We start from the raw sequence: 20960 nt of genomic DNA, 5'->3' as shown, positions 1-20960 counted from the left end.
TGGACCGATTTCCCCCTGTTCTGGATCTAGCTGGGTGGATGACAGGCTGAGCAGCTGCACGGACACTGGTTTGTTTCCATAGACTGCCCAACCTAACACAGCTGTCTAAATAATGAACATATCTGTCTGGGAAGAAGTACAGCTCGATTCCTTCTTAGAAGCAATGAAAGATTGGGGAAATGCTGTCTCACCTACTTTGGACATGTCAACAGGGGAGACCAGTTTCTGGGGGAAAACAAATAAACCATCCTGCTTGGTAAAGCACAGGGACAGTGGAGAAGAGGGACCCCACCACAAGATGTACTGTCATAATGGCTCCAATCATTGACTCACATACAACAAATGTGAAAATGGTGCAGCATCCATCGGTTTTGTGTTGTGTAGCTATCATGAAGAACCAACACATCTGCATCCAACTACCACAAACTCTAATTTCCCAAAATTTGCAGTCAAGAAAACATTACAGATCTCAGTGTTCTTTTGTTAAACAGTCGGTGTTGAGTAAATGCTGACTGGGTAGCAGCATATTTCATTAGTTAGTTATTAGACCCTGGAAACCAGTGTTCATAGTGTAAGCTTCACTAGTAATTGGCTCTCCTTCCAAGATGTGAACAATCTGCATAATGCTGCAGAGGGAAAGGGGAACCACTTGTAACGGGGAGACAAAGTGATTGACCAAGAGACTCTGAGGTGCTTGTGGTTAAGCATTCAGGTCCTAGCCTTACTCTAGGATGTTCAATTCCACTCAGTTATGGGGAAAGGGAGGCTTAACAATCTATATTTTAAAAGCATCCACTGAACACCCTGTGTAACACAGCCCTGCTCTGACATATCTGGGGTTGTCTTAGGTCCGAGTTGACGTAGAGGCAACTGCTCAGTTTTGGTTTATGAGAGAGATCTCTGTTCCTCCTCTTCTCAGTGTTCCACCCTGTGTGACATTCCACATCCTGGTAAAGCTCGGTCTTCTCAGAGGCTGCAGGCAACCTTCCCATGTGGCTGAGAGCATGACCAGGCTGTCACTATGTGGGAAGCTGATGGATAAGTTTTCCTTTTGGAAAATTTGTAGGAAGCTGATAGATAAGTGTACTCTACAAAGTGAAGATGCAGGATTCCACTGATTTCAATGGGCTTTAGGGGGGGGGGGGGAATGAATTTCCCAAGGATGTTATCTTGCTTGGATCCACAATCAAGGGTCTTGGAAACAACAGTCAAGAGATCAAACAACACAGGCCTATGGAAAACAACATGAATGAGTGGACAGAGCCGCTCTTCACCCCTCTCTCCAGAAAAACTTGTGGGAAAAACGGTAGAAGCCTGACTTCCAGACCACCCTCTGGGAAAAGCCAGCAACTGCCATAAAGGGACAAGAGGAGAAACCAACGAGAAGAATCCTCAAAAGGGGAACCGAGGAGAATCGAAGGGTAATGTTCAGCGTGGGCAGGATGCTTCTGAGAAATCCGTGGCTCCAGACAAAAGGGGGGAGTGTATAGCCCCCTCCACATCTCCTGCCAATGGTCAAATACACTCCCACAGCATCATTGAGAGAGGTTGAGTGGGAGCATGGCCAGGATGATACACAGTCTTATTAGGCCCAGAACCAGAAGAGCACCAACAACTGGCTCATGGAAAGCGAGCATGATTTGGGAAACCTGAGGCTGCAGTAGACTGACTGGAACCTTGGTGTTTGGATTTTGGTAGTTTCACCAGATCATCAGTGGGACTGGCAGTGTCCAAGCAGGTGTAGAATCTATAGGATACCTATTAGGGGAGGCAGCAGACTCAGTAGTGGGTGGGCATTTCTCCATGGGCCCAGAACTCAAGTGCTAACACCAGCCTGCCCTTGGGTCCATCTCCAAACAGAAGCTGGGCCCAACACCTTCGTCCAGATGCTGCAGGAGATAATTTTGGTGAACACTAATTTTTCACTGGTTGCTTTTCTCTCAAAATGCTGATTTGATCAATCATTTTCAGAGACCCAATGGAGACATGGGGATCTGCATCCACACCCTGCCTTTGTTGGAACCCATGTTGAATAGTTTGCTGAGTTTGGCCCCTACTGTGGCTGGGCTAGCGCAGAATTGCCTGCCATTCTCAATGTCAAAGAGTCTGTGGGCTGTGTGTATTTAGTCAAACATAAATCAAATGGCAATCAATAGGATCGTGTCTTGGAAAGAGTAGTCTATCTCTGTACACTGGAGGAAAAAGAAAAAACAGCACAACAATCTACAGCACATGAGATTGACCCGGAGGAGCTCCTGAAGGAGAAAAGGACTCAGAGCTTCCCACAAGGGAGATGACAGATTCGATCTCCAGTTACTTTAAGTGGATGGAGGAAAAATAGAGAGAAAGGAGTAGAAACAAAAGCCCTATTCTAGTAACTCGTGAATTCTTTAAAGGAACATTCTGATAAAAGGAAAGAAAAGTTAGCAATCATAATGTACCTTGTAACAGAAACACAATAGACAGATGTTAAAATAGTGTAACTCAACAGCAATGTGGAAAACAAAACAGCAGGACAGAAACATTGGAAACAAGAATCAGTGATCTGGAAGATAAATCGCTCGAGAAGAAAATATAAGACCGAAATTATAAAAATTATATATAAATATATATAATAACCTAAGAATACAATGGGGCACTATGAAAATGAACAATGTACTTCTGATAAATGTCCCAGAAAAGAAAGAAGAGATAATAAATACTGAGCTTCTAAGAAATTAGCACTTCCTTAACATCATAACGGAACATAAAATAACTAAGCAGAAACTCCATAGAACTCCAAACAAAATTGGCCCTGAAAGGAAATCATGTTGACATATAATAATCAAACTTTCCAACGTTAAAGAAAAGTAACCAATCCCAAGAGCAATCCAACAAAACAAGAGCAGTGATCAAGAAAGGCCATGCTATCAGGATATGTGCAGATTTTTCCACTTAGATCATTCAAGCAAGATGGCAATGGAATGATATTTTCAAAATTTTGAAGGAAAAAATTATTAACCCAAAATGCTATATTTAGCAAAATTATGAGAGAGAAATTAAAGTAATTACAGATGAGTAAAAATGAAAGGATTTTATGAAAATAGAATCACCTTTACTAATGTATTAAAAGGAATTACATGGGTTGATAAATCTAACAATAGAGAGCAACCTATAAAAACATTAGAAAAGAAAGTGTCACAAAAAATTCTATACATGCAATACTAAAAGTGAAGCGGACAAAAATTGAATCAAGGAATCATAGGCAACATTTTGCTATAGAGATATAAATAGACAAGTAAACACACGGAAGCAGGGGGAATAGCATAGACAAAAATAGTCAAAAAAGATTTTAAACCATTCCCCAAATAAAGAAACTATTTTGAAATTGAAAAGACAGCCACATGAACAAATCACTTTCAGAGAAGATTTTAAAACCTCAATAAAACTAACAAAAGGAAAATCATCTAAGCAAGGCAAACAATAAGAAAACAAAAAAGTAGAGAATCCACTAGACAACCAAGAGACGAAAGGTACGAAGCACACACAAAAAAACACGAAAGCTGAACCCGATCACACAATAAAAAACATAATTGAATGAAACCAACAAACTCATATTTATCAATCACAATTCTGAATATAAATGGACTAATATCATCTTTGAAAGACATCAAAGCCCATATGGAAGAAGCACACCAGCCTGTGTGATCTCGAGGTGTCGAAGGGATCAGTTATCAGGCATCAAAGAACAAAAAATCATGATATTCTGTGCTCACCTGTATGATACGATCACTGAAGACATTTGGGTGCATAAGCAATTGTGGCGAAGAAAGCTGATGGTGCCTGGCTATCAAAAGATATAGCGCTGGGGTTTAGACGCTTGAAGGTAAACAAGCGGCCATCTACCTGAGAAGCAACAAAGCCCACATCGAAGAAGCACACCAGTGGGTGTGATCACGAGGCGTCGAAGGAATCCGGTATCCGGCATTATCAAAACAAAAATTCTTATTATAGTGAATGATGGGGGGAGTGCAGAGTGGAGACCCAAAGCCCATTTCTAAGCCACGGGAAACCCCCTTACAGAAGGGTCTCAGGGAGGAGACGAGCCAGTCAGGATATGATGTAGCAGCGATGAAAAATACTTTACTCTAGTTCCTAAATGCATCCTCCTACCCTCCCCCCCCCCCAATCATGATCCCAATTCTACGTGGAAACTCTGACTAGACCAGAGGATGTACACTGGTACAGAAAGAAACTGGAAACGCAGACAATCCATGGCGGACGATCCCTTCAGGACCAGTAGTGTGAGTGGCGACACTGGGTGGGTAGAGAGAGGGTGATTTGGAAAGGGAGAACTGATTACAAGAATCTACATGTGACCTCCTCCCTGGGGATTGACAAAAGAAGAGTTGGTGAAGGGAGACCCTGGACAGGGAAAGATATGACAAAGTAATCATTTATAAATTATCAAGGGTTCATGAGGGAATGGGGATTGGGGAGGGAGGGGAAAATGACGACCGGATGCCAGGGGCTTAAGTGGAGAGCAAATGTTTTGAGAATGATGAGGGCAATGAATGTACAAATATGTGTTATACAATTGCTGTTATGTATGGATTGTGATAAGAGTTATATGTGCCCCTAATAAAACCATTAAAAAGTAGACTAATACAATGGATTTAAAAAAAACAAGGGACTTTAATATGCCGCTTGGCCGAAACATGCCTTAGAAATAAAGGTAAACATAGACTCAAAATGAAAGGATGGAAAAAATACCAACCTATTAGTCATCAAAAGAAAGATGTAGCAATATTAATCTCAGACAAAATAGACATCTAGTTTAATGATATAATAACTGGCAAAGAAGGTCACTATATAATTATGGAAGTCTTAAATTATCAAGACACCATTACTTTCATTAATATCAATGTACCGAATGAAAAAGCATCAAAACATATCAATCAAATTCTCACAGAAATGAAGAGAAAAATAAATTAAATTATATAAGACTGAGAGACTTGAATACATCACTTTCAACTAAAGATTCATCAACTCTAAAGAAAACCAACAAGGACACAGAAAAAATAGTCAACTTGTTCTCAGATAGATATAGAACACCTCACCAACGAAATTCCTTTCTCTTCCTTCTCTAGCAAAATTCCTTCTCTTCCTTATGGTAGCTATTCTACAACAAATCATATTTTAGATCACAAAAAAAGCATCTGTAAATTAAAAAACATTGATATATGACAAACAGTCATGTGAGATCACAAGGCCATACATTTAGAAATCAATCACAGAGAGATAAACTCCAAAAATTATAATATATGGAAATTGAAAATAAAAACGAGGACCTACTGAAAATGCACTATGAATGCACATCAAATGATTTCAAGAAAACAGTCAACAAAGGACCCATAGATTAGGAAAAAAATACTCAGTGATAACACATCAGATGAAAGGATTATCTCTGAAATATAAAGAAAATTACAACATCTAAAACACAAAAATATAAATAAGACAGTCAAAAATGGACACATAACATGAATAGACAGTTAACAAAATTTGACATCCAGCTGGCCAACAACCCCATGAAGAAACATGCACATTCATTCACAGTAAGAGAAATACAAATTACAAGCACACTTTTAGCAAAAGTCCATGAAAGAAGGAATAATAAGTGCTGGAGGGAATGTGGAGTTATGAAAATGCGATCGCATTGCTGGTAGGACGGTAGAATTGTACCACCATGCAGGAAATCAGTACGACACTTCTTTAAACAAATGCAATACAAATATCTTATGACCCAGCAATCTCTCTACTGGGTATATACCTTAAAGGCATAAAGAATACAACATAAGCAGGCATATGCACATCTATGTTTATTGAAGCAGTTTCCATAATATCTAAGTCTCAAAACAACCAAAATCCCATATTATAGAGGAATGGATGAACACACTGGATTACATATGTTCAATGGAATATTACATTTATAAAAACAAACAAAACAACTCTATACACTGCTTGCAAAGGACAAAGCTAGAGAATATTATGCTGAGCTAACTTGGCCAATTTTACATAGGTAAATATTTAATAACACCATTAATATAAGGAAAAACAAAGAAATGTGGATTATACAAGAAAAGATAAGGCTTGGAAAGCTATAACATGGCCAGGGACAAGGGGCAAGAAAGAGGAGAAAAGGGTGGGATAGGATACTGAGGAAGAAGGGTGAGTGTTAATAGAGAATAACTTTTGATTTCATTTCTTGAGATGGGCCATGCAAATAGAAACAACCTGCTATTTTAAAAAAGAAACTATAATTGATTAATTTGTAAAAATCCCACCAGCTTCCTAGTCCCTTAAACTCCAATAATAGTCTGAGTGGGAGAAACATAAAATAACAGGAAAACGAAAGAGGACTTGGAGAATTTAGTGACAAACAGGCAAATTTGCAGAAAAAGAAACAAAAGGACACATTGCATGGGACAAATTTGCAAAACATAGAAATAAATAAAGTGTTCTGCCATCTAGTGGATACAGACCCGTAGCAATACTATGGACCAGAGTACATTTGCCAAACGATCATTTAAAATGGGAAAGAGAAAACGTTTCATTCTGAGGACTAACATGCTCTTGATGGGAGCCATAGTATTTTCAATCCCCTCATATACATGTCAGAACTGGAGAGCAAATCAAAAAGTGTAGAAATCATTGATTCATGTGAATGATAGTGTTGGTGAAGAAAAGCAAATAAACGAAGGACAGCCATAGAAAAGAAAAAAAATATTTCAAAGAAGATCAGTGAGAATGCTCTTAGAAGTGAGCATGGAAAGCCTTTATCTCATGTACTTTGGACTTGTTAACAAGAAGTACCAGTTTCAAAGCGGGTGCATAAGCAAATGTGGTGAAGAAAGCTTATGGTGCATGGCTATCAAGAGATATAGCGCCTGGGGTCTTAAAGGCTTGAAGGTACACAAGCGACCATCTAGCTCAGTAGCAACAAAGTCCACATGGGAGAAGCTCAGCAGCCTGTGTGATCACGAGGTGTCGAAGGGATGAGGTATCAGTGATCAGAAAACAAAAAATCATGTCATTGTGAATGAGGGGGAGTGCCGAGTGGGGACAGAAGCCCATCTGTAGACAACTGGCCATCCCCTTATGGAAGGTCACTGGGAGGAGACAAGCCAGTCAGGGTGCAGGGTAGCAATGACGAAATATAAAACTTTCCTCTAGTTCCTAAATGCTTCCTTCCACCCACTATCATGATCCCTTTTTTACCTTAAAAACCTGGGTAGACAAGAGGATGTACACTGGTAGAGATAGGAACTGGAAACACATGAAATCCAGGACGGATGATCCCTTCAGGACCAGTGGTGAGAGTGGCGATACCAGGAGGGTGGACAAAGGGAGGGGTCGAGAGGGGGAACCGATTACAGAGATCTAAATATAACCTGCTCACTGGGGGACGGACAACAGAGAAGTGGGTAAAGGGAGACGTCATACTGTGTAAAATATGACCAAATAAATAATTTATGAATTATCAAGGGTTCATGGGAGAGGGTGGCATATGCAGTTTGGGGGAAAATGAGGGGCCGATGCTAGGGGCCTACGTAGAGAGCAAATGTTTTGAGAATGGTGAGAGTAATGAATGCACAAATGTCCTTTTTACAATTCATGTGTATATGGATGGTGATGAGAGTTGTCTGAGCCCCCAGTAAAATGATTTTTTTTTGAAGAAGCAACAGTCTTTAGGGAAGGAGTAAATACTCTGTAAAGCAAAAGGTCTGCAACATAGAGGGGGACGCAGAATGAGATGAATCAGTGGCTGCTACAGTTTTGCGGATGGTGCAGGACAGAGCAGTGGTCTGTTCCTTTGCACCAAGGGTCGCTAGGAACAGGAACCAACTGTACAGAAACTAAACACAAACAAGTAATATATGGTCACTTTTCCTCAAAGCATGTTTTATTCCTTAAGCCTTTTGATGTGTTCCTATCTGGATGTAGGAAGATGACATAGCACTTGGGGGCAAAGATGCAGCCTAGAAGCCCCACACTGGAGGCTAAGATGGAGAAGATCTCCACAGCCACCATGACCTTGCCCTGGGTGCTGTGGTAGACAGGGAGGAAAGTCACCCAGACACTGCAGAACACCAGCATGCTGAAGGTCAGGAACTTGGCCTCATTGAAGGTGTCAGGCAGGTTCCTGGCCTGGTAAGCCAAGAAAAATGTCCCCAGGGCCAAGAAGCCCAGGAATCCCAGGACACAGTAGAAAGCAGTGACTGACCCCTTGTTACACACAATGATGATGTTTCTGGGCTCTGAGTGTGTGTCTATGTCCACAAAAGGGGGAGAGGTCCCCAGCCAGAGAACACAGATTATGAGTTGGATCAAGGAGCAGATGGGAACCACAGCATTAGAAGCCCCAGACTGCAGCAACCGCCTCATGGTTCTTCCAGGTGTCAAGGCCTTGAATGCCAGAATCACAGTGATGGTTTTGGCTAAAACCGTGGAAACAGCCACAGTGAACACAACTCCGAAGGTGATTTGCCGGAGGATGCAGGTGGCTGTGTTGGGACGGCCAATGAAGAGTAAGGAGCAGAGGAAGCAGAGGAGGAGGGAGAGGAGCAGGACATAGCTGAGGGTCCGGTTGTTGGCCTTGACTATGGGGGAGTCTCGATGCTTCACGAAGATGCACAAGACCCCTGCAGTGATGAGAGAGAAACCCAGGGCTGTACAAGCCAGAGCCATCCCTAAGGGATCATCATAAGCCAGGAAGATCACAATTCTGGGCAGACAGCGGTTCCTCTCCATGTTGGGATACTGACTTTGAGGGCACTCCTTACAGGTATCACTATCTGGTGAGAAAATTGGAAAGGAGTGTAAAGAGAGAAAGGAAAACTGTGTTTCAACGGGTAGACTGTGCTGGACAGAAGGGACTGTGTTTTGAAATTTTCATCTTTACCTCATCTGGCAACTTCCTATTTCTTTTTATAAACCCCATATCAGCTCTCTATGAAGAATTATGTGACATTTTACAATAGTCCTCCTTAGTGACTTTTGTGTGGATTCCACTCGTAGTCCGCCCATGAGGGCAGAACAAAACTGGACTCCAGGTTGTTTCTGTAACTTTGATCTCCTGGACATAGATAGGAGAATCTGTCTTCTGAGCTACCTTTTTGGAAAACTCAGAATGTGCTTTAGTGCTTACCTGTTTGTGCCACCCAGGACTCCAGGAGGCTGGTTAGAAGCGAGAGAAGCTGACTGTGGTGTTTTGTCAATTCTTACCTGTTTGATTAGATATTTCTCCCTCGGGACATGAAATACAATCAAAACAGCAACTAGGCTTCCATTTCTGAGGGATTTTCATGAATCCTGCATCACAGCTATTGCTACACACAGAGTGAGGAGTCTGTAACAAAGAAATCAATGATAATAGTCCAGTTGTCTTGTATGAATCGATCATATTACCAAAGAATATGATCAGCGTGCATAATGATGTTTTGTTTTTCTTTAATAATCCTGACTCATAAGGGCCCGAATAATCCTGCATCACAATGATACTACTCCTATAACACACAGTAGAACAGCCCCATCAGGATCCAAGTCTGTATTCTTCAGGAAGCGGATCAACAGGACTTCCTCTGTTGGAGCCAATGTAGGGTCCCATCACCACCCTTCTAGTTAGTATCCAAGATGTTAACTGCTGCACTACCAGTCTGATAACGTATAAAAGGGTTTTTTAGATACCCTCATACTTTGACCTTGCAGGGTGCATACAGTGATGTCAAGCAAAATAACGATCCATCCTTAGGATGCAAGTTAAATAGAATAAAATTTATTTTTACAAGAAAAAAGGAAATGAGGAAGTTTGATTTGATTTGTACATGTGTGCTATCATAAGTGGAGGTCACCCAGAAACAATGGGTTCAAGAGTAGAAACCATTGTGAGGATGCAGCAGGGCTGAGAGAGCAGTGTTTTCTTCTATGGTGCACGTCGTGGCTATGGGTTGGAACTGACTCGATGGCACCTGTCAGCAACAACAAGGCAATGGGACATGAAGGACTTTTGGTCAACAACTAACTGAAAGTTGGGCTGTCTGAAATCACGTCAAATCACCACAGAATGAAGCAGACCTACTTCCGTAAAAATTAGAGCCAAAGAACCTCTATAAGAAAACACATGAATCAGGATTAACGGACAAAAATAGGTTTGAGGTTTGTTTGTTTTTTATAATTGGTGTTGGAGTTCATGGCTTTCAAACAATAAACTCAACCAAAATCAGTGAGTTCTCTCTCAACTTATCTGAGAAAGATGTAAATTGAATTTTTAAATTAGTTTGTATTGCTGAATCATTAGTATTGTCGTGTTAGTCCGGTATATAAAATATTTTGATATTATTTGTATTATATATTCTATGTTATATACATATCCCTCAACTTTATTCTGACAAGTGGTGGCACATGCACTCAATACTAACACAAACACAGATAGCAAAGAAAAAAGTTTGACCACCTGCCTCTGTGAACATTGCAGCCTAGAAATCCTAGGGAGAAATTCCACTCCGTAACATATGGCATTGCCTAATTCAAGGTGGTCCCTCATATCCTCTAGAGCAAGACCCCCCTCCCCAAATAAACCCCACCAGACCACATTAAACAATAGCGATTTTGTAATGTGTTACGTGGCCAGAGGATTATTATCATGAATTGTTTTTGCTTTGGGATATATATGAGGAATTCATCCAAACCTCAGTGAATCCAAAAGCCCATTCTATCAGCTCTTCCTGGATCACCAAACTTTGCCCACGTAGACCCTGGGCGATGAACTCTCCGACTTTGATGGGAAAGCCAAGATCACCAGGAAAATTCACAAAGTTCAGAATATCATATCGTGACACACAGTTTCTGTTCTCATTCAGGGAGACATGATCTCCAGCACTGTTTTCCAGCTGCGTAGTCCTTATGAATGGGTGGAGCTAAGGAGAGAAATCATTAACAAAGGAGATTATCATGGACATTAAAGACAAAACATTCCGGTGTGAACTAAAGGGATGTGTAGTTGCCAAGCAGTTACACAGGTTTTCTTCATGTGTGTCAATCTCCCTTTCTGAACAGGTATCATTTCAGGATGTTCACCGACTGTTCTGCATGTTCAGGAAGAGCACTCTAGCCTACCCCAGAGAAATGAAAACTTCAAGCCATAACAATTAAGCAAGTGTGTTTCACAACAACACTAGTTGTTAACAGAATGAACTGCTACATCTGGTTTTCTTCTTCATACTTGCCAGACTATTTGGGATATTTTGTTCTTTCTGTAGTGAAGTTGAGTAAGATGGAATCACCAACATTTAGCCAGTAGTCAAGAGAAAATAAAATAATTTGTGCTACCTGTGCCTCGGGAATAATCCCTATACATTTCTAGAAAATTTCACTGCTACTGACTGTATTAGGAATCAAGATAGTCAACCCCAACCATTGGCTTTCACAGGTCTCCTGAGATGATTCAGCACATGCAGGAAGAGACAAAGATTCCTTGTCAATAGACAGTTGAACATAGATGTGTGGATTCCTTTCTGGAGTTTTAATTCCTTTGGTCGATATGTCTACTATGGTCCCCTGTGCTGTAATGGTTAAGCATCAGCCTGCTATTCACATGGTCAGCCGTTCAAAACCACTAGCAACTCTAAGGGAGAAAGACTGGGCTTTCTAATTCCATAAATAGTTACAGTTTCATAAGCCCACAGAGGGTCACTTGAATCAGCAATGACTTAATCGTAGTGAGTCTGAGATATATCTATTATCACAAGTGTTGGCTTCCCTCTCATACAATGATCTGTGGATTATTTGACTAGCAGGCTTTCTCCCACCTACCAGAAAAGAAACTCACTGCCAGCCAGTGACTCAAGTGCATTCTCAGAAAATCCCGGGTTGTCAAATTGATTATGATTCATAATGACCCTAGAGATCAGCGTAGAATTGCCCCTATGAATGTTTTTTAATCGTTTTATTGGGGGCTCATACAACTCTTATCACAATCCATACATACATCAATTGTGTAAAGCACATTTGTACGTTCCCTGCACTCATCATTCTCAAAATATTTGCACTCCACTTAAGCCCCTGGATTCCAACAACCAATGATTTATTTTCCATACTTCTTTAGCATGATTTGAAATTAGGAAATATTAATCATCACTCAATTTGAAGATTACATTAGATTACAAAAATAAAACTCACTGCCATCGTGTCAATGCTAAATCATAACGACTCTACTCTTTACAGGAGGAGAAATCCTACTGCTGGTTTCAAACTGCTGACCATGTGATTCACAGCCCAATGGTAACCACTATGCCAGTAAGGTGGAATCATAAATTTTAATTCAACAAATTAAATCTCAGCTACTAACAAGCGATTAATAAGAATCATTTGCAAAGGAAATTTTACCTGCCAAGGGAGAATCACCGGGAATTCTGCGCCCATCTGGTACCTAGATTCCTCGCCCATGAAAATCAGGGCATGGAGGGCTTGGGCCAAGAGGTGAACAACATTATAGAGATCATTGGTGGATTTCATTATGGTCATGTCTAATAATCTGTCAGTCAACTGCTCCAAGGAGGCATTGGGTGGGCACACCGAAATTTTCCCACATACAGTTCCTGCAAGTGAGCAATCAAAAGCAGAGAGCCAGTACTTGGTAAGGAAGAAGTCTTCTGGGTACTTGGAAGGAGTCACTGTCCTGAGAAAGTGTTTGAAACCAGGTATCTCAGAGTTCTGGTGTGAAAAGAAAAGAGCCCCATGGAAAATATCTAATAAAAAAGCAGGTGGTAAGAAATAAAAATCCCACTTGGACGTAATGATCCATATCTTGTGGGTTATTAAATTATAGTCATCGATGAATCTCATAGTTACTAATGTACTGGTCTCACCATAAACGATGAATGCATTTGCTGTTGATTTCAGGACTCTGGGGAAATAGTTCACATCTCTTGGTGTGTTTATTATCTTGGTCACGGGAACTTTTTCTACGAGTGCCACACACACTCCTTGGGTAGTCATCTCTTTGATAAGGTACCCAATGAACTCTTCGCCTTTTGTTTCATCTGGCACTAAGATGCCAACCCATGTCCATCCAAAATGGATCAATAAGGAGACCAGGGCTGACGCCAGAAAACTGTGTTTGGGGGAAATTTGATAGAGAGAGGAAAACTGGTCCTTCATTTTCAGCAAAGGATCAAAAGTGCCGAAGGATATCTACATCAGAAGAGAGAAATATGCCATGTGAGTTCGCAGAAGCAAAATGAAAAACAGAACTGTAGTTTCACGTGATGCTGACACATAGTGATGTGGTGTGAACAAAGCAGAGCTGCGCTCCACTGACTTCATCACTGTGACCATAGGAGGCAGAGTGTCAGGGACCTCATAGGTGGTGTGTGAGTGGGGCAGTGAACTTAGACTCAGAGTAACACAGAGCAGGACTGCTCACAGCGTTTTCTAGGCTGGATCTCTGTGGGAACAGATGACAACGTCTCCCTCCCATGGAGAAGCTGGTGAGTTGAAACTGCTGACCTTTCAGTTAACAGCTTAGCCCTTAGCAGCTGCACGGCCAGGGCTCCTTTAGCCAACCTATCACTGCTGAATAGAACCCTGTGGGTGTGAAGCAACATTGAGAATCAGATGTACCGGGTTCAATTTCCGACTCTATTGAGTGTAGCTCAATGATCTCAGGCAGGTTAGATAAGTACTGTGCATCATAGTTTGCACATTTCTAATCGCTGTCCTAATCATCGTGCCTTGTCATTTCCTCATGACTGGGGCTGTGTGTGTTAGTCCATGAAAAGCATTTTAAATTGCGCTAAGGATAACATTGTATTCCCTCATAATTTTGTGGGTGTCCTAACACTTACACCTGTGGACCCAATCCGTTTAAGAAATGGCTTGTCTGTTATGTTAATGAACCCAAATCTGTAGGGCTTGTCCTAAGGCTGTCACTGCTCAGTGTTGTAAAGAGCAGCACAGACATGGATTCGCAAACACAAATGTGGGGAAATGATCCCATGTGTGGATAGCTCAGGAATCAGGGAACAAACACTGAAGACAGAAAAAGATCACCTCCCAGAATGACAAAGCATGAGCCTCCCTCTAAATTCAGTGCCCTAAATTCAGACTCTAGCCTCTACTGTGAGAAATGAAAACCCATCTTAAAAACTACTGCTTTGTGGTATTTGTTACCACTGCACTAAGTAACTAAGGCAACGCCCACACAGCACACAGTTAGTTCTAACAATTTTAAGTGGAAGAAGAAATAAATAACTTAATGAAGGATCATGGAATTAATTCTTCCCTTAGGGTGTTTATGCTTCAACGTATTCCAGACAGCTAGTTTGCAGGTCTGAGAGGATCTGAGCAACAGAATTTCTAGAAGCCACTTTGGGTTGGCCCAGAAGCAACAGTACATTTCTACCTGTCTCATTTTCAAGCTAGAATAATTTTTACAACTCATTTAAAAGCAATGGGCAGTACGTTTGTCTCTCTTCTCTTCCACTTAAGTGCCAGAATAAGCAAAATCAGCAAGGAAAGGTCCACTGCCCCAGTGTTCATACCTGTGGCGTCCTGTAGAGTTCCAGCAGGGGCCCCGCTTGCACAAAAAACTCAGAGGGGATTCCTGCAATGACCGCCATGTTCTTGGTGTGTGTCTCGCAGGTGTAATTAGGGATGGGGGGTTCGTTTTCTGACAGCCACCCGAGGACGCTCTCCAGAGTTCTGAAAACACTAGGAAAGGCATTGTAGAGCCGGAAACCCAGGGATATGTTGGGGAGTACCAGGGGACTCTTGTTAATCTCCTCAATGGCAAAAAGAAATATCAGAACATAACCATAATTTTGGAAATTCAACCTGGAAAAGGTAAAAAAAATGAATGCCCTTTAGAAATAAAAATGATACACTTAAAATCCTACACAGGCTTCTCTTAATTATGATACACAGATATTCTGTGTTTTTTTCAAAATTGAAGCTTTGTGGCAAGTGTGCATTGATCAGGTCCAACGACAAGATTTCCCAAAAGTGTGTGCTCCCTTCATGTCTCTGTGCCACAGTGCTTAAGTCTCACTGTAATCTAACCTGTGCCCATTGGCATTGCATTCTTAGTAGGCTACAGTCTAGCGTCAACCCAAATTGGTTATGCCCTGCGACGTACGAGGAAAAATCAATATTGTGACTTGCTGTATGGACCTGTTTTGATTAAGAACCTCCAATTTTAAAAATGCATGATTGTCCCAAACCAAGAAGAGCTATTGAGAGATTTTGACTGAAATGTTAGTGCACAGAAAATGTTGTGTTTATAGCTTTGGGTACTCAGCTTTTGTGCATGCTGTTCCTAAGTCATCAACAGGTTCACACCTAAAATCCTACAGTGGGAGAAGAGAAAAAGATTTCCTAAAGTGAGTTAATATTAAAAACACATGAGTTCATTGAGGAGAAGGGATTACAAAGGAAGTCTTTCACTTGTATGTATGTTTACTTGTCAAACGCTGAATTTTGGAGTTGACTCCAAAAAAGCCAGTGCGGGAGGAACGTGGGAACTAGACAACTCGATAAAGCAAATGATTGTGATCCACACAATGAAGCCAGGCAGGACAGTGAAGGCAACAGAGAAAGCTTGGAGGAAGAACAGCTTGAGGACACAATGGAATCATCAGCATTTCTTGGTGAAGAAGTCCACAGTCAGACAGCATTTGAGCGAGCTCTACACAAACAACACTTTGATTCTGATGGTATTCTCCCCCTTGTGCACACACCCTGTTTTTCTCACAGATGATTCCCCCATTCTTCACTTCAACCCCGTGCCCCCTAAGCTTCTCTACTAACCTTTCCAGTTGTCATTATCATTCTGACTTCACACAAAGAGGTCTTCACAAGAGCACATTGCTCAAGGCAGACTTTCTTTAATTATAAAGATAAACCATTTCTCTTTCTTTTATTGCATTTAATGATGATTCAGAGGACAGTTTGATTTAAGATTTACAGGTAAACATTTCCTCAACACAATAGGTTGAGGTGGCTCACATCACCTCCATGGCCCCAGAGACTATCCTCAAAATTTTTGAAAAGTACACTTCTGAGACAGTGTGCCTCATAATTTTATGGGACAGATCACCAGCAGCTGAGAAATGTCACCTGAAGACATATGTAGTCTTGGGCAGTGGTAATTACACAGTGAACAAGAAAGCATGTCACCATAGCACAGATTCTGCTTCTACATTTAACTGACATCTCTTTTCTTCCAATCCCACAGAATCCTCCTACAGAGCTAGGTCTCTTCAAGTTTACTAACCCTGGTGGGAGGCCTTGCCCAGTAAATGGAAAACACAGGCTTCCGTATGTTTCCTTCCTAATCTATAGGGCACACTGACACTTGTATTTTCACATACAGGGAAACCCATGTGAATTTGTTCACTACAGATTAGTAAGTAAGCATAAGAAAGCCTAGGATGGCCCTGCTTGTCAGGGAATCTGTCCGTGGCCTAGTGGAGAAAAGCAGTCTGACTCACACAGAGAAACCTGCCGACCAGTGCTCTTCAGTCCTTGTCCGTTGATTCTTTCTGGCTGCTCTACAAAGGACATGAAGACCTTGCTGCGGAGACAAACACAGTGATCGCCCTGAGAGGGCCACTTGATGGCTTCCCCCTAATTTGAAAACTGTATTTCAATGACTTTCCTTTAGCACTAAACTCCAGCCCAGAGTTTAATATGTTTAAACCAGAGTCTCATACCTCTCGCATCATAAGTCAGGAATAGGACAGGGTATATGGGTCACGGGTCTGGGAGGTTAAATCTCTGAGTGACACAGATGGTTAGTGTTTGGTGGCTAAGCAGAGTTCAAGGTTCAAATCAACCAAACAGAGGCATGGCAGGACTGCCTGGTGATATGCTTCTGTGGAAAAGGCAAATAAGGAAACCCCAAGGAGTCGGTTCTACTCTGTAACACACGGGGCTTCAGAAGTCAGAATTGTTTCAACAACAGCAAGTTTACATTTTTTACAGCGGCATAATATTTTCTACTCTGAAGAAAAATACACCTAAAGGAAAAGGGGGGGGGAGCTTCAAAATGGTGATTAGAGTAAAAAGAGAACATCAGGTTTGGTCACGAGGGGAATCCATGAAAATGAGGGCCATTGGCCAGGGGACAGGTAGAGACAGTGGCTGCAACAAAGGCTAGAAACCTCCCCAGGACCAAGAATGTGGTGCAGGTCCCCGCGCATTTCATTCTGCAGCAAACACGGCCACCTGAAGCCAGAACAGACTCAAAGTCATCCAAGCAAGGAGAGGGAAGAACTTATGAATCACAGCTCGGGGATAATCTCAATGTAGCTTTCAAGTTCCCCATTCACACATAGACACTCAGAGACTTACAGGTTAAATGTCACATTTTGTCTTGGACTGGTCACAAAGAATTTCCACTCTGCGTCTGAGTTGTGTTTCAGCGTGTAGAGGGGGAAAAAGCCCCCAAGCACCAGATCCCCATCCCTGTAGACACTGGGCTGAATGTAATCGATGCAGTCAAAAACGTTCATGCTGGGTATCTTAGGCGGAATCTGGCAGAACAGAATCAAAAAGAGCAGAGAGAGCATCCCAGCCACAACTCACCAGCCTGAGGCAGAGCCCTGAGTCCCTAGTGAACGGGGAGAAAAACTGGAGAACAGACAAGTCTGCCTGCTGCAGGGAAAAGCTGTAGCTGTGCAGGACACTGATGAGGTTGCCCACTCCCTCAGCCACGGAGACAAGACTGGCAAGTTGCTCAGCAGGAGGGCAGTGCTGGAAGCAGAGAGCCCCAGATATATATTCATTTGCCCTCAGTGCCACTGTGACCCCAGCTGCCGTGTCCTGCTCTTTCTCTCGCTCCCTCTGGCCAGTCCCAAATGGTCACTTCTGAGGGTAAGAACACCTGGGTCCCATCTTGCCCTGGGGCTCCACATCTGAGACCTGGCCTCTGTGTAAAAACATGGTTGAAAAACAAGCTCGCAACACCTGAGGTTAATTAGACAAGCATGTGGCCTGGGGCTCGGTGCTCTTAGAAGAATCTCTATGGAATCAAACTAAGAAGAGCAGCTCTGGGGATTTTTTCACAAGAAACTTGAAGGACAGTGAGTTTATGTGAATGGGGTAGGATCATATTGTTAAATGGTTTAGGAGGGTCTCTTAACAGAAAATATGTCATCCATCAACCTCACTACTTTGTATGCAGAGATGCCGCTGAATTCACGTGTGCGTTGCTCTGTGTATTCTCAAGAACCACAAATAAAATTATGCTACAAAAGAAAGACATATTTGAGCACCTTATTCCCCTAATGGCTCCAGGAATCCAGTCAGGCACGATGGAGAGCAAGTTTCTCAGTAGCACCTCATGCAGGTTGTGGGCTCAGCCACGCTGGTTGCGATGGTGTTTCTTGCAAGGCGCTGACAGTTGAGGTGTCAGGAGGGTCTGGTGGCAGTCACTTGCATGGATTGCTCCTAGTGCTCAAGGACCAGGGCCCTGCAGAATCCAAGCAAGGAGCTTGCGGTGCCTCGAGTGGCACCCAAAAGCACTATTGACCCTTTTCCAGGCGGCCCCAGATCTTTTGATCACTGAGAAAATGAACATTCAGGATTTCACTTGCTATCAGTTTGCCAAGTGACAAAATAGAATCATCTATATCCAAATGGATTTACCTACAGTGCATATTCCTTGGAGTCTCTAGGTAGTGCAACTGGTTAAGTGCTCAGCCACAAATCAGAAGAGGGCAGTTAAAAATACACTCAGAGGTGCCTCCAAAGAAATGTTTGGCAAACTCATTCTAAAAAAATTCTCTGCCACTGAGAAGCATATAGGGCACCAGCATTCAGTGCATATGGTATCAGATGACTTTGAACAAGAAGAAAACAAGGTTGCCAAACTTCAGAGAGTATATATCAGAAGCAATCACTCTCCATCTGACACCGTAAGCTAACTGGACTCTGCTCATTAGACCTTAACCAGTCATAGCTCCATTGAGGCGACATGATGAGGGGTCAGGGCACACTCCATCCCTCCTGCACTCTCCCAGTTGTTCTCCGGGTCCAGCTACACTTCTGAATTCTAGTCTCCCAACAATCCTTGTCCCAGAGCTTCAGGTCTGGTAGGACAAGGACTCAATCCACAGCCCACACAAACCCTGTTTCCAGTAGGGGACCTTGTGGTGGCTGCTATTGACTCAGAGCCCTCTGTGGTCAGTGGTGGGAGTTGGAATTTCCGGTTGCTTCATACTGGGACAAGAGAGCCACCCAAATCCTGAAGGAAGGGGCCCTGGTGGCTTGGCATCTAAGAACACACTGCTGACTCAAAGCTTGGTGATTGAAGACCACCCACTGTTCCCCATGGAAAGATGTGGCTGTCTACTTTTATTAAGATCAAAGCCTTGGAAGCCCTAGGTGTCAGTCTACCATGTCCTACAGGTTCACTGAGAATGACAGATTTTAATTTCAGAAACAAGGATTGGCACCTGTAAGAAATGACAGGCCGGGGGCGAGGGGATAAGGAGCCATGGTGCATGGGTGCAATTCTGGGGCACACTGCTTAGGGGAATATTCAAACAAAGAGCCATTAAGTGAGGCATCAACTAAGTCCATTTGGTGTGTCCATATGTGTCCATAGGGTCTCTTCCAAAGATGACAATCCTAAAGGCCAAATGTGATGGGGGCAAAAGTATCAGAGCTGAAACTGTGAACACCCAATTTGTAGAAGGCTATGGAGGACCGTGGGAGCCCCAAATCCAACTGTAGACTGTCTAGTCAGATGAAGCCTCCGGCAAGCCACAGGCCAGGAACTCACTGTACTGTGAGCTTTCATGTCAGACAGAGATGGTTGTGCCCTCAATTTTGGTTGATCAAACCAGGGTTTAATGCAATACGTGATCAGTTGATCCACCTTTGACCCAACCTGAATTTGCTCTAAGCTCAAATAGTTCTCCGTTGTTCCACAATACAAATTTCTTCTCTAGCTCTAAAAATATTGTTGATCGTCTCTTCTTTCTTCCTCTTTGTTTCATTTTTAGCTGTGATGCACAGATGTTGTGCTTTCACAGAGACAAGACCTGATGCAATGGTTGAGCATGGGGGGCTGTGGTGTGGGGAGGGTGAGCAGATATGGGGGCACATATTAAGCACAGGAGGGGTGAGGGAGCATTAGACCTGGCTGATGATGCATATACAACTCCTTTTAGAAGCGATGTAACTATGCAAGTATATGATACTCAAATATTATATAGAGAAACTACTTTCAGAAAAAATAAAACAAAAGTATCCTGTGTTACTGTGGGTGAAGGAGAGTTTTTGCTTGGTGGGCATTGGGTTTATGTTAATGGTCATGGAATAATTTGAATAAGGAAATCAATAATGGTCCTACAACACAAAGAATATAATCAATGGCAGTGTATTTTTCAAAAGGAAGTTGTTGAATTGGACAATGTTGTCTTCTGTCTATTTTTGCCACAGTTAAAAATTATAATTACATGAATAGCAAAGAATAAAAGGACGAAGAAAATGTTTTAAAATTGTGGTAATGATTTTACAACCCTCTGAGATTTGATTAGAGTTTGGAATTGTATGGAAAAATCCTTTTGTTGGGGGCTATCACAGGTCTTATCACAATCCATACATACATTCATTGTGTCAAGCACATTTTTACATATGGTGTCATTATCATTTTCAAAATGTTTACTTTCTACTTGAGCCCTTGGTATGAGCTCATTTCCCCCCCTCTCCACCTGCTCTCCCTCGTGAATCTTTGATAAATCATAAATTATTCTTTTCATTAAACTGTAATTCTTTAAGGGAAGAGAAATCTTTATTTTCTTCCTTTAGCAGATGGTAGATTTCTGGTGTCAGCATCGTCATCAGCTGTTCCAACACTACCCCACAATGCCATCAGCGCTGGGGGTGGCAATCCCATAGAGCCTCCAGAAGAAAGC

At 42.1% G+C, this 20960-nt stretch overlaps 1 protein-coding gene across 1 annotated transcript; it reads right to left on the bottom strand.

Annotated features, from left to right (window-relative positions):
• Positions 1-7920: 7920 nt before the first annotated feature.
• LOC142430093 (vomeronasal type-2 receptor 116-like) lies at positions 7921-17549 on the bottom strand. Its single transcript, XM_075535163.1, has 6 exons — positions 17389-17549; positions 14580-14871; positions 12424-13230; positions 10728-10955; positions 9265-9388; positions 7921-8834 (listed from the first exon to the last, which is right to left on the bottom strand). The coding sequence occupies exons 1-6, from the start codon at positions 17547-17549 to the stop codon at positions 7921-7923; spliced, it is 2526 nt and encodes an 841-aa protein (XP_075391278.1).
• Positions 17550-20960: the final 3411 nt, after the last annotated feature.

The sequence above is a fragment of the Tenrec ecaudatus genome, chromosome 1 (genome assembly GCF_050624435.1).
Source record: "Tenrec ecaudatus isolate mTenEca1 chromosome 1, mTenEca1.hap1, whole genome shotgun sequence".
NCBI lineage: Eukaryota > Metazoa > Chordata > Mammalia > Afrosoricida > Tenrecidae > Tenrec > Tenrec ecaudatus.
This window is presented reverse-complemented; position numbering and strand designations above follow the sequence as displayed.